This window comes from Lonchura striata, chromosome 3 (assembly GCF_050655825.1).
Source record: "Lonchura striata isolate lonStrDom1 chromosome 3, ASM5065582v1, whole genome shotgun sequence".
In the NCBI taxonomy this organism is placed as follows: Eukaryota; Metazoa; Chordata; class Aves; order Passeriformes; family Estrildidae; genus Lonchura; species Lonchura striata.
The window spans coordinates 25,188,145-25,201,015 of NC_140705.1; the positions used below are offsets into that span (position 1 = coordinate 25,188,145).

The window sequence follows — 12,871 nt, forward strand, 5'->3', positions numbered from 1 at the left end:
CAGCCTACTGTGATAGCAGATGTGTTTTGATGGAAAACAGCCTGAAAAGTCAGGTTGGCCCATCTTTATTGCTATTGTTGCAGTGCCGGAGAGGCTGCAGGCTGGTTTTGGTTGGCTGGCCTGAGCCATGGATGCATCCTTCAGCCATGTCTGGGAACTGCTGCTTCCAGCAGAATACCTGCTCACAAGGAAGGTTCTTAACCACCAAATTGTTTGGGTTGGAAGAAACCTTAAAATCATCTAGTTCCAGCCTGCTGTGGAGAGGGACACCTCCCAGTAGACCAGTTTGGTCAGAGCCTCTTTCATCCTGGCCTTGAACACTTTCAGGAATGAAGCATCCACAGCTTCTCTGGACAACCTGTTCCCGTGCCTCGCCACCCTCACAGAAGAGAATTTCATCCTAGTATCTAACGTAAACTTCCCCTCTTTCAGCTTGAAAATACTAAATTCCTGTAGATGAAGACAGGAAAATAATCCTGCATGGCATTTCTTGGGTGTGGACTTTCTCTTTGATCCTCTTCCATGACAGCTCATGTGTAAGTATTAGGGTATGTGACAAGGCATATACCAGGATTTGAAATAAGGCAAAGCTGGAACTAAGGTGCTGTTTAGTAGTGTTACAGTTTGCAGTGCTTTTGGTGTAGGTCATCTCCCTCGCTCTGGGACTTTTACATCAGATGTCTGAGACCTGGAAAAGTTGCTCTTTCTGCTGTCTCAAGGGACTTTGTGCATGTGAATGAGACTTCTGTTCATTGCTCTATTTTGTAATCAGCACCCATTCTTTACAATGCTGTAGTTTAAACAAGAGACAGCCAATGTTTTCACTGTTGTGATGGGAATGCAGGAACAATGGGATACCCACTCTCTTCTTATGTTTTTGCTGGTGCCCATAGTGAGAGCAGGTCTGTGCAGTCCTTCACATGACCACAGATGTGCAGACATGGGAGGAGACAGGGATGTAGCATGGCTTCACCAGCAGCCCTGAACATGCTTCACCAGTGATGGCAAGGAGGAGAATTAAATCCTACCTTTTGTCCTTAAAATTCCTCCAACTCAGCTGTGAATCACATTCCTTCCTGCAGGGATGCACTCCAATCTTTCTAGACCAACCAGTTATTATTTTGGAAAATTGATGCCAATTGTCCCTTTACATACCTCAGCAAAAATAGAGGGGGTGGGGGCAACTTACTCTAGAGAGCAGGAAAAGCTGTTTTCAAGGTCCTTCCAAGCCTCTGAAAGGGAAAATATCCCAGTTTTTACAGGCAGTAATTTCAAGACTTGTCCTGGAAGACTATTTTTACTTTTAAATTTGCATTTTGTTTCCAAAGTTTTGCTATTCCTCCTTCTTGTGTAATGTCCTTTTGTTGTTAAAGAGGGTAAGTAACGTGTGATACATTTGGACACTTAGAGCTGTTCTGCGCCTCTGATTCAGCTGTTGTGACTTCTACCTGTGTGGAATTAAACCCCTACTTACGTGTGGAGGAAAAAAGTGTTCAGAGCTGCTCAGCTACTTTGATTTCTGCTTTTTAAACCCAATCTAATTGAAGCTTAATAAATTGGCATGGGATGAATAGAAGGATCCTAGGAAATAAATGGTAGCAAACTATGTGTCATGGCTACAAATGGGTTCTGTTTGGGGTGGGAAATGGTTTTTAATTATCTTCTATAGAGACTGTAGAGAGATGGATGGAACAATTGTTCAAATGAAGCTATTTCCATGAGCTCACAGGCAACGAGCCTTGCTTATCCAACCATGTAAAACAAAGAAAACTCAGGCAATTAATTTAACGAGAGTACTCAGGACATGATATCATTCTGAATGGATGAGCCTGAGAAAACAGCTATTTTGAATCACAGCAGGATAAGCATACAAAACAGTGTCCCTGTGCAACAAAATCCCCCTTAGCTGGGTGCCAAGAATTGGTCTGTTAGAGCCATGGGGTATTTGCCCAAACCTCGTCTTTTGGGATAAGCAAATTCCTTTTTAAATACTCACAGTAGTGGTAACTAAAACTTATGTGTGACTTGAATTGCTGGTGCTTGTGAGAAAGAAGGAACCGTTTCATACAGGCAAATTAAATACGTTCCTGGGACAAGTCATTACTAGATGTAGATCAACTACCTTGGCTACCATTAAATAGATATATCTTTTCTCTCTGGCATAGAAAGAGAATACAAACCACTTTTATTTCCAGTAAGCTTTTTTTTGTAGAATCTTACAATAACAGCTGGTGAAACAGCTGCTTTTCTGCAAGTAGTAGGGGGCTCTTGCAGTTGGCAGGAGAAAGATGCACTATAAGTAGCAGTATAGCAGTATCCAAAATACCTTTTTTTTTTTGTTGTTGTTGTTTTTTTTTTAGGAATTTTGTTTAGGTTCTGCTTGCACTAAGGGCTGTCTCTGGTTTGACTTCTCTCTCATGTCAAGCTTCTGGATTTTTAAAGCCCTTTATTTTTCCTCCTCCCTTTTTTTGCACTTTCCACTGTTTTCAGTTTTGTAGTTTACTGTTTAATTAGCCTTAAATAAAAATAACCTTTGGGTAGTTGTGGGTTTCTTGTTTTCTTTAATGAAAGAGCAAACCAATGAACCAGCCACACAGACCAGTTCTGGAACACAAAGCCTCATACCAATAGCTCCCATCTCCCTCACAAAGCTAATACAGATATCGAAAGCATCACTTTTCCTCCCTTCCCGGCTGGTCCAGGTTTTGTTGCTTTTGCCACAAAGGGGAGTGGAGACTGGAGCAGGACAGCCCAGGCCTGTGCCCCAGGCGGTGCCAGCGAGGAGCAGGGCAGCAGAGGCTGCCGTGTGTCGGCCAGGGGCCGGAGCGCTGCGCGGCAGGTGCGGTGACACTGCGGTGACACTGCAGTAACCCTGCGGTGATACTGCGGTGACCGTGCGGTGACCCTGCGGTGACACCGCAGTAACCCTGCGGTGACACTGCGGTGACCCTGCGGTGACACTGCGGTGACCCTGCGGTGACCCTGCGGTGCCGGGCACTGCCGGGCACTGCCGGGCACGCTCGGCTGCGCGGCCTCAGCCCCGGGCGCGGCCCCGCCGGCCCCGTGGCTGTGTGCGAGGGGGCAGAGGCGGGAGACAGGGAGCTCCTGGGGCAGCGAACCCAGCCAGGGGGCTGGAGAATCTCTCGTGCCAGGAATGCCCGAGGGAGCTGGGTCTGTTCAGCCTCGAGAAGGGGTGACTGAGAGGGGCCCTCATCAATGTGACTGCGTACCCAAAGGACGGGTGTCAAGAAGACGGAGCAGCCTCTTCTCCGTGGTGCCAAGTGATAGGACAAGAGACGTGGGCAGAAACTGATGCACGGGAAGGGAAGTTCCACCTGAATAGGAACAACTTGTTTACTGTCGAGGCGATCGAGCAGCACAGATTGCCCAGAGAGGTTGTGGAGTGTCCCTCGCTCGAGAGGGGGCAGGGGCCGGCCCGGCTGACCCAGCGCGGTCCCTCCAGCCCGGCCCGCCCGGCGGTTCCGCTGCCCCGGGGCGGGGCGGGGCGGGGCGGGGCGGCCCCGCCGCGCTGCGTGAGGCGCTGCCCGCGGGCCCGGCGCGGGGGCGGGGTGGCCGCGGGGCCGGCGGCGGGGCGGCTCCTTCTTTGGCCATGAGCGAGGTGCCGGCATTCGGCCGCCGCCGCCGCCTGCGGGACGCGGGGAGGGAGCGGCCGCGGCGAGGCTCCGCCGGCGGCAGCGGCGGGTGGGATGGCCCAGGCCCGGATCAGCGCCAAGGCCAGCGAGGGGGCGCCGCAGCAGCCGCAGCCGCAGCAGCAGTCGGGCGGGCAGCTCCGGGGCCGCTTCTACCGCTCCACCTCCATGGCCGACCGCTCCAGCCGCCTGCTCGAGAACCTGGACCAGCTGGAGCTCAGGTGGGGCCCGGCCGGGCGCTGGGGGGCCGGGAGCCGCTGGCCCTCCCCCGGCTGGGGGGCGGTGCGAGGCTTCTGGAGGGGACCCGGGGGAAAAGGCTCTCCTTCATGGGGGACAAAGTTTAAAAATGGGAGCTACTGCTCAAAGGTGAGTTAGCGTGGCCTGGCAATACACGAAAATAGGAATAGCTATAAGAATGTATGAAAGTGGACGTTTTTCAGAGAAAGCGCGAAGGGCTGTTTGGGATTTGTTAACCCTTCAGGGCGCGGGGAGCCTTTAGACGGGGCTGCGCTCTGGAGCTGTGACACGGCGGGGACGAGCCCGCGCTGCATCCTGACTGCCGTCCCACCCTGTCCCCCTGTCCCGCACCTGCGGGCAGGTGTTTTATAGGGAGATGCAGGAAATCCGAGGATAAAACATGGTGTCATTCAGGCTCTCGGAGACTTTGGCAAGCCTTTAAGCTGCAGTGCTGTATGCTGGCGTGTGAGGCTTCTTGTCTTCCAAACCTCCCTTCGCACTTACTGGTTCAGCTGTGGATGTTCTTGTAGTGTTTGTGTCTGCCTCCTCTCTGAGGTGTATTAAAAAGTGTCACTATAAAATGTGAACAGCATTGCATTCTGCAGCTGAGGCGTGTTTTTCCAAAGTTATTGTAAATACTATGTGAATTTCATAATTGTGCCAAGACACGTCCTAACTTTTTCTGCTACTTGACGTTCCCTAAATAATACCATTTTACTTTTTTCCCAGTTTGGCTTCATGAGAGATGATACCTTGCCTTTAATCATCTTCCCTGTCCTCTCAGCTCTGCTAAATTACATAGTGTCCTTTCTGAGGTGGATGGATGTGCAGAATGCCACTGATTCACCTCCTCTGGTACTGTTTCAACACACCCTTTCCTTCATTACAGCTGCATATTGATCAGCAGCTTTCATAGAGCCACCCAGAATGTTTCTAGGACTTTCCTGTAATTAAAAGAGCTCTGTGGGATGCAGGAGTTTTATTTCCCCTTTCTGCCTGCATTACTTTGCATTATTCAGGAGTGGACTCGATGTGCTGTTATATTAGCCTTTCACTTAGCTTGATTAAATCTCCTTGAAGTCCTTTGCAGACTTCTCTGAATTTGACTAAACAAAATCACTGTCTGCAAACAAGTCTCACTGCTTACATCCAGGTCTAGGCGTATGATGAATATATAATCAAAAAATTAGCATGAGAATATGCAAAAATGTGTTTTAGATTTGCTGAGTGACTCTGAAACAAAGCAGACAGTTTGGTTAGCCAGCAATTAAACCCTCAATTAAACTTCCCAGTTTGCTGTGGTTCTTTCAGACAGCCATAATTCTAAATGTGGAATAGTAATGAGAAAAAAAAAAAAGTCTAATTTGATAAAAGTCACTCAAGTCTTACAGTTTTTTCCTATTCACAACTAATCAACATGCTTCATTTCAAATTTATTTGAATGACAGGAGGAAAAACTTCCAAACTTTCTCCTTTTCCAGCTTGTTTGGTTTTGCTATAGACCCTCAAGATGTTGCTTGTTAATACAACCAGTGAAAATTTGTCAAACTGAACTACAGCCTTTAATTAAAACCCTCAACAATCCTCAGTTCTCAAGTTGCTTAAGGTCAGCTGAACTCTGAAGCAAGCCTCATCCCTCTGGAAGTCACAGGATCACAGAATGGTTTGGGTTAGGAGGGACCTTAAAGGTCCCCTAGTTCCAACCTCCTGACATGGGCAGGGGCACCTTTCAGTAGACCAGGTGGCTCAAAGCCACATCCGGCCTGGCTTTCAACACCTCCAAGTGTCCACAACCTCTCTGGGAAACCTGTTCCAGTGTCTCACCATCCTCATAGTGAAGAATTTCTTCCTAATACCTAATCTAAGTCTACCTTCCTTCAGTTTAAAGGCATTGTAAACTGCTCCAGTTTGAACAGCCTTCCTTTTCCTCCCTTTCTTTCCACTGTGAGAGCTCATTTTCCAACAGTAATGGGGTATTTTTGTACCTCCCTGATAGGTGTTTGCTGAGTGCATTTCTTCTGTATGGAAAGTGAGCAGGGAAGGGGAGTTAATTTGGGAGGGAGTGCCCGAGGCAGAGGTGGTGAGCCGGGCAGGTGGCACGTTTGCCCCTTGTAAGGGCTTGGACCTTCGTGTGGCTGTGACTGCCAAGATATCTCAGGAGCAGCTGGAAGCCAGACCAGAAGCTCTGTTTATGAGTCACTGCGTTCTGTTGGTTGTGTAAAGTGAAAACACAGTTTTAGGTGTGATGATACACGAGGTAAGTAAGATTCTTACTGGGTATTTTTTATCTTCATTTTTTGTACTTCTTGTCTTGTTGTTTGGATCAACCCTGTTCCGCCACCATTCATTTCAGTGTTCACAGGACGGCTTACCTGGGAGTGGACACTCAGCTGAAGAAGCTGAGGATGCCAGGATGAAACCCCCTGTTTTGTCTTCTTCCAGTGTGCCTGATTAGCTCTATTTCAGGAAAAAAAGCTGCTCCATTCTCGGATGTTTCTTATTTCCTTTGAAAGCTTATCTGGACCTCCAGCACGTGGGTTTTAATAGTGGGCTGTTTAAGTCAGTCATTAGTTTAAAGGACACAGTTATTGCAGCTGTCCTAAGAAAGCAGGTGTCAAGTTTCTCATCTGGAAACAAAAGCACAGCCTGGTCCACCTGTTTCTCAGGGGAATGCTCTGCTCATGTAAATGGTATGTAGCAAAAAAAGGCATTGCTCAGATAATTGCTCACAAACAGGGAAAATCAGAAGTAAGGAATGTGTTTTTCAGTGTTAGGTAATAGATGGAATATTTATTTGATGTTCAAAGCAACAAATACAATCCAAGTAAAAATATGATTGGAGGTTTTAATCTCTGAGGAAAAAAGACCATACTGCTGCTTCAAAATAATTGATAACTAGGCATAATATGCCTAGTTATCAATTATAAATAAATACGAGTATTTTGTGTTCTTTTTTATTCACCTTTTATTCTTTGGTTGGTTTTTTTGAGACTTGGATTGTGTTTCCATGCCTTCCCACATCAGTCACCTCTGTTAGAGGTTTAAATCTTCCCAACTGTTTTTTTTTTTTACACCCCCCCCCCCCCCCCCAACAAGAAAAGGAAAGATTTACAGAAACCTGTGAAGTTAAGAAACCATTCATTTTAGGAAAGAAGTTATGAGAACTGACTGCATGGTATGATCCTGACACATTATTTTCCTGAAGTTAGTGTAACTGGTTTCCATTTTTTTTTTTCATAGGTTTTGGGTTTTTTTTTCCCCACTAGAGCACTGTTCTGAAATGACCCTGTCCCATTGTTGTTTGGCACTCTATATTGCAGTTTAGGAAATGGTAAAAATAATTCTGAAGAAGCATTTTTTGCAAATAAAATAATTCTTAAGATTTGGTTATATTACCTCTAGTAAATTAATGTCAATCAAAGCTCTAGTTGGTGAACTGTGTTTTTCTTTTTTTGCAGTACACATTACTTCTGAAAATTTGGCTTTTAGGTCCTACCTCACATACCAAGCTGGCCTTTGGAAGCAGTGATATTTTAGGCATCTCTTTAGAATTGTACCAATTCAGGATACATCTCTGCAATGCAGCTTTTCCACATTCTTCTTAGAACCCAGAAAAGCTGTTGGAAGTCATGGACTGATCTATCTACTGAAGACAGAACTTCAGTTTTTATGTCAGTACAATGATATACAAAATCTGATTTTAAAAAACTATCAAAATTAAAAGTCTGCACTTCAGAACTTTAATTTACAACTTTCCAGCAACTAGTTTTTATAAAAAGGCATGGCAAGGCATTTTGAAAGTATTACTAGACTTTCTAAATTATAGAGACATCTGAAGTATGAAATGACTCCACCTGCCTCATTGCTCTTACTAACCAGTCCAAAATAATAATTAAAAGTATTTGCTCTTGGATTTGCATTGCATTAACTTTTCCCACTCCTCCTCAGAAAAAACATTAAAGGCAAGACCTGAAGCCTGTGCTTTCAGTGATTAAATTAGGCTAAATATTTTGTAAAACAGAATCATATCGTGAGCAGGCTGCATGTGAAGAGTGACTATATCCTCAAATGCTCCTGTTCCTCTGCTTTCACCCTCTTTTCTCTTACTGCTGTTTCCCTGAAATTACCTGCCTTCAGCCAGCCTGTGAGGGAGCAGCAGCTCTGTTTCTGTCCCAGGAGATGTGCCCTCATCTGCAGAGACAGCAACGAGCCACTGCTGTCTCAGGGCAGTGCCCAGAAATGTTGAAGAGTGTAGAGCACCTAAGAGATTAACAATGTTTTGATTTGTTTCCCCTTTTCTGGCCAGGTTTCATAAACATTTCAGGAGAGATGGATGGATTCTCGTGATGCAGCTAGACCTCCCAAGCTGTGCATTGCAAGCATCTCAAACCATCAGCCAGGTTCACATGATACTCTTGCTTTTCTGTGCGTCCTGTGAATGCAGAGTTGATGGTTTTGGTGCAACTCTTGTAGCCAGTTCCAGCTTGGAAAGTCTTCTGCAAGATCCTCAATTCTCAAAGAAAAGCCAAGGGAGTGGGACATTTCCCTTTTTGTATCAGGTCAAGTAAAGTGTTGCATTAGAGTTCTCCAGTGTTCTTTTCCATTATTCAGCTGAATGCAAAAGCCCCCTCTTTAGAACTGTGGTGAGGTATAAGATATGAGTTAAGAAACTGGACTCAGATTTCTCATGCAGCAGTTTCACATTGCCCATGGTGAGCTGAGTCTGCATTTTATGCCACAAGGAGGGCAGGCTGTGGGCACAGAACAACACCTTACCAAGACCCAGTAGTTACAGGGACAGCAGTCTCTGATGGACTTTCCCCTTGTCCTCACTGCATTACATGTGAGTTTCAGCACAGTAACGGGACTGGAGTTGGGGTCTGGTTTCAGGAGGGACTCAGTTTCATGCTTCCTTGCAAGCCCAGAAATAAGAGCTGCTCCCACAGAAGCTTCCTCCCTGTGTGAGTCACAGTGAGCATCATTCCATGGAAAGCACCACTGAAAATGGGAGCAGGCAGTCCAGGATCTTCTCCCAGTGACCAAGGCACACCACTTGTGTCAGGGAAACCCTTGTCATGTTAATAAAAGTGTGAGCTTTGTCCCACTCACAGGGTTTTCTCCTTTGTGAAAGGGGTGGTTTGGCACATTGCAGTTTTCAGAAGCGTTTATTGCTTTGCAGGTGGATTCTATGGGTTTTGCTGGCCTGGTGATCACACAGGGAGCCAGGGCCCACTGCTGCCTCCATCCCTGCAGCTGCCACCCTCACTGCCAAGTTCTCTGATGGGGACTCAGTCCCTTTCTCTCCTAGTTAGGCAGCTGACAATAATTGCCAGTTGGCTACAGGACTTCTTCTATGGGGCTGTAGTACCATCAGGCTCTCCATATCCATATAACCACAGAGTAGGATAGAACAGCACTGTCAGTAAAATTAAAGATTTAAGTCTGATTGAATTGTTGTTGTTTCTGTTTGCCCCTCCATTTGTTTGTTTAATTATACTGAGTCTTGAAAAGTGAAGTTAAGATAGAGAAGGTACTGAAGTCAGAGTCTGTCTCATGGATAACTAAGAACTGACTGTACTCACTCTAAGCTGAAGTTTAAAATAAGAGTTCTTTGCAGCTGTATAGGTGAACAGCTATTTTATTATTTAAACATTTTGTTTGGTTCAACCATGTACAGGGTAGAGGCTTTCCGTGATGCAGCATCTGCTATGGAGCAAGAGAAAGAAATTCTGCTTGAAATGATCCACAATATACAGAACAGCCAGGATATGAGGCACATCAGTGAAGGTGAGAAGCTGCTGTCCTGTACCCTCCAACTGACCCAAAGCCTAATCAGCCCACCATTTAGGGAGCAACTCTGTGAGCAGCTCTCTGCTGCTGGTAAAGGTGCAGCATTGGAGCCAGCTGAGGTTGTTGAAGTGTCGCTCATTATCTTGAGATCTCCTCTTCACTAAATCCATGCTGTTTAGGTGGATGGAGTACCATGAACGTCACTACTGTGTATGTGAAAGCCTACACTCAGTTCATGGATACATTTTCAAAATCAAGATTAACATTGCTCTCCTGCGGAAGAGACATTGATGATGATGATGATGATGATAACAGAGTTGAAAATGATTTTGACTACTGGACAGGCATGAGTGCTACAAAGTGTACAGTCTGCAAGAACCGGATGATTAAGATCATTGTCGTAGTTGTGTGATTCATGTCTTTAAATATATTCCCTAAACCTGATTATTAGGTGCTTTTAATTGCTAGTTTATTGGCCCTTGAAGAGCCTATGTTTCATACTTTTGAAAATCAGCTATGCTTTCAGAAAACCAGTTTTTTCATGGCCTCTTATTATATCTAGTTCTCTCTTTATGGCCTTCTGGGGTATTGTCTAAATCTCTCCCTCAGAATGGCAGAGAAGTTCTTAATGACCCAGTTCTGTTACTGAATGTTTCCTCATAATATTGTATGTTTTGCTTTGAAGTGACACAGCAAGCATTGTGTCAGCAGTGGAAAAACATTGCTTACATTTTAGTAGAATTTAATGCCTCATTTCAAATCATACTGTATGAAATAAGTATGACTTGGGCAAATGTAAAAAGTTTATTTCTGCCTTCTGGAAATCTTGTTGATTCTCACTTACTTTAAAAAAATTGGTTTATTGCTAAGTTATAGCAGTTTGAGTGTCTTGATGATGCTACTTGCACAGGAAAGTATTTGCCTGTAACCAAGAATATTTTTTTGTTTTGAATTGAGGTGAGAGAGAAGAACTTAATTTGACTGCTAATCGCCTGATGGGCCGAACCCTCACTGTGGAGGTTTCCGTGGAAACCATCCGTAACGCGCAGCAGCAGGAATCCCTTCTGCACGCCACCAAGATGATTGATGAGATCGTCAATAAACTCCTTGATGATTTGGAAGACGCCAAAATGCGTTTAATGTCACTTTACGGTGCGTGCACGTCCGATGTGCCAGCCGGACCCATCGATCAGAAATTTCAGTCTGTGGTCATCGGATGTGCCATTGAGGATCAGAAGAAAATCAAAAGGCGCCTAGAGACTCTGCTGAGAAACTTGGAAAATTCTGAAAAGTCCATCACATTGCTGGAGCATCAGAAATCATCTGTTCGGCAGTCTTGCAACAGCAAACAGGATTAACGTATCCTCCTGGCTACTTCTGGCAAACCACAGGATGAGCAAGTGCCCATAAAAAGCACACAGTAGCCAAGAAAAGAATTCTCTGTACGAGCAAACACGTATATACACATCCACATGCACCAAAGTATCTTTGATTGCGAGGTGCAGGCATTTAATGGGTTTTGGTAGCATTGGCATTTTCTTCTGGCAGTAAGGAATGCTATCAGTTCTTCTGTAGAGTCGATACTGCTCTATTGCAAATTGTAATTGTGCTTCTGCTGAACTGACAGAAACTGAAAATCTAGCCTTTCCTCCATTCTCCTGGGTTTTTTAAACTAAAGTTGTTTTGTTCTATCATGAGATTTCAGCTTTCCTCTCCTGTATATGTAGTGTGTGAACCAGACTTTTGGGGACAAAAGACAAATTATGGAAATAAATCAAAATAATTAATGAACTGTTTATGGTATTTTCATAAACAACACAGTGTCCTACTCATTACCATTTACAATTTTGCATTTTTTTACTATTTTGAATAAACCGATCACAATATTTTGCTACAGATAGACAGCTACCTCCAGTTTGTAACTAAGTGAAAAGCAACACTAGCTAGGCTAGAAATTACCTCTCAAAATCCCCACGCCTGGTGAACCATTCTGCTCCCACAAGCTCATTTGAGATTGCTGTGTGTTTTTTAAAAGATAATAGAAAGAGGAGTTGCACATCAGCTACTACTCCACTTTTTCATCATCTATGAAGCCACAGAGCAAAACATTTTGACTTCTCACCAGGCAAACACTATTTTTGTGTCTTGTGTAGGATGGTGCTTTGTACATCTAGCATAACTCCTCTTTGTGTGAGTGGTTTTTGGTTTGATTTTTTATCTTCCACTCTCACTCACAGTAACTACTGCACATCATCACTGAGCTCTGTGGCTGTGAGTCAAAAGTTGCAGATTTTAGGGTGTGTTTGAAATTTTGTCAACCCCTGGAGCCTGGCCAGTCTTGCAGTACTTCACCCAAGGGTGGCTGTGCCCTGAGGGGAGCAGGGTGCTCTCTGGCTCAGCCACCAGCCTGCTGAATGTGCCTCAGGTTAAAGCTCAGCTGAAGGAGCTCAAAGGGTCTGAGTGATGCCACCCACCACAGCTGCCTTGGTGGCAGTGCCTAGGGTGTTACAGCTGGAGTGTCACACCTAGATGTTCTGGGGGCACCAACCCATGGTGAGCCCCTGCACATCAGGCTCCTGCACAGCCAACAGCCCTGTGGTTTTAAATGCCTTGAATGGCCTCAGGGGCTCTGCAGGAAAACTAAAGAGCTGCCCTTCTTGGAAACTTCAGCTGCTATGAGGTCACTGTCACTGCATTTAATTTGCAGAAATGGCACTTCAGGTGGGTGCTTCAAATGCAGTTCAAGTTTCAGCTTTGAGATTGTGAGAAGTTTCTAAGAGTTGGTGACATTAATTCTGTAATTCCACTTTAAAAAATCTTCAAGCTGTTCAACAGTATTAAAACCCTTTACAGTAATACACAGCCTGGGCTGTTTTCAGAACTCATGCTGTGCAACACTTAAGTTGAAGATAGCATTCCTTCAATATTTGGGTTTTTAAGGCCATTATAAGGTTATTCAGGCAAAAAAAAAGTATTTTTGTTTTCTTTCTTAGATCCTCTTTGTACTGATACCTAGAAAAAAATTTATTTTTTATAGCACTTGTGCTATCACAGAATTGCAGAAGAGGTGGGTTAGAAGGGAGTGATGAAGATCATCTAGTCTAATGCCTGTGGAATGAGCCTAAAACCCTGCCAATTAATCCTTAGCAGGGTGTTAAGCAAACACATTGATTTTCTGTGTTAAAACTGCATGC

At 44.9% G+C, this 12,871-nt stretch overlaps 1 protein-coding gene across 1 annotated transcript; it reads left to right on the plus strand.

Moving 5' to 3' along the window:
* Positions 1-3,599: 3,599 nt before the first annotated feature.
* BAG2 (BAG cochaperone 2) lies at positions 3,600-11,468 on the plus strand. Its single transcript, XM_021551112.3, has 3 exons — positions 3,600-3,871; positions 9,565-9,674; positions 10,635-11,468. Exons 1-3 carry the CDS (start codon positions 3,708-3,710, stop codon positions 11,033-11,035), a joined length of 675 nt encoding a protein of 224 aa, XP_021406787.1. The 5' UTR covers positions 3,600-3,707; the 3' UTR covers positions 11,036-11,468.
* The last annotated feature ends 1,403 nt before the right edge of the window (positions 11,469-12,871 follow it).

Excerpts from the sequence above, each read along its gene's own strand:
- BAG2 (XM_021551112.3), top strand. The coding sequence starts at position 3,708 with ATGGCCCAGGCCCGGATCAGCGCCAAGGCCAGCGAGGGGGCGCCGCAG. Across the intron at positions 3,872-9,564 it reads CTGGACCAGCTGGAGCTCAG|GGTAGAGGCTTTCCGTGATG; the intron begins GTGGGGCCCGGC and ends AACCATGTACAG. Across the intron at positions 9,675-10,634 it reads TATGAGGCACATCAGTGAAG|GTGAGAGAGAAGAACTTAAT; the intron begins GTGAGAAGCTGC and ends TTTTGAATTGAG.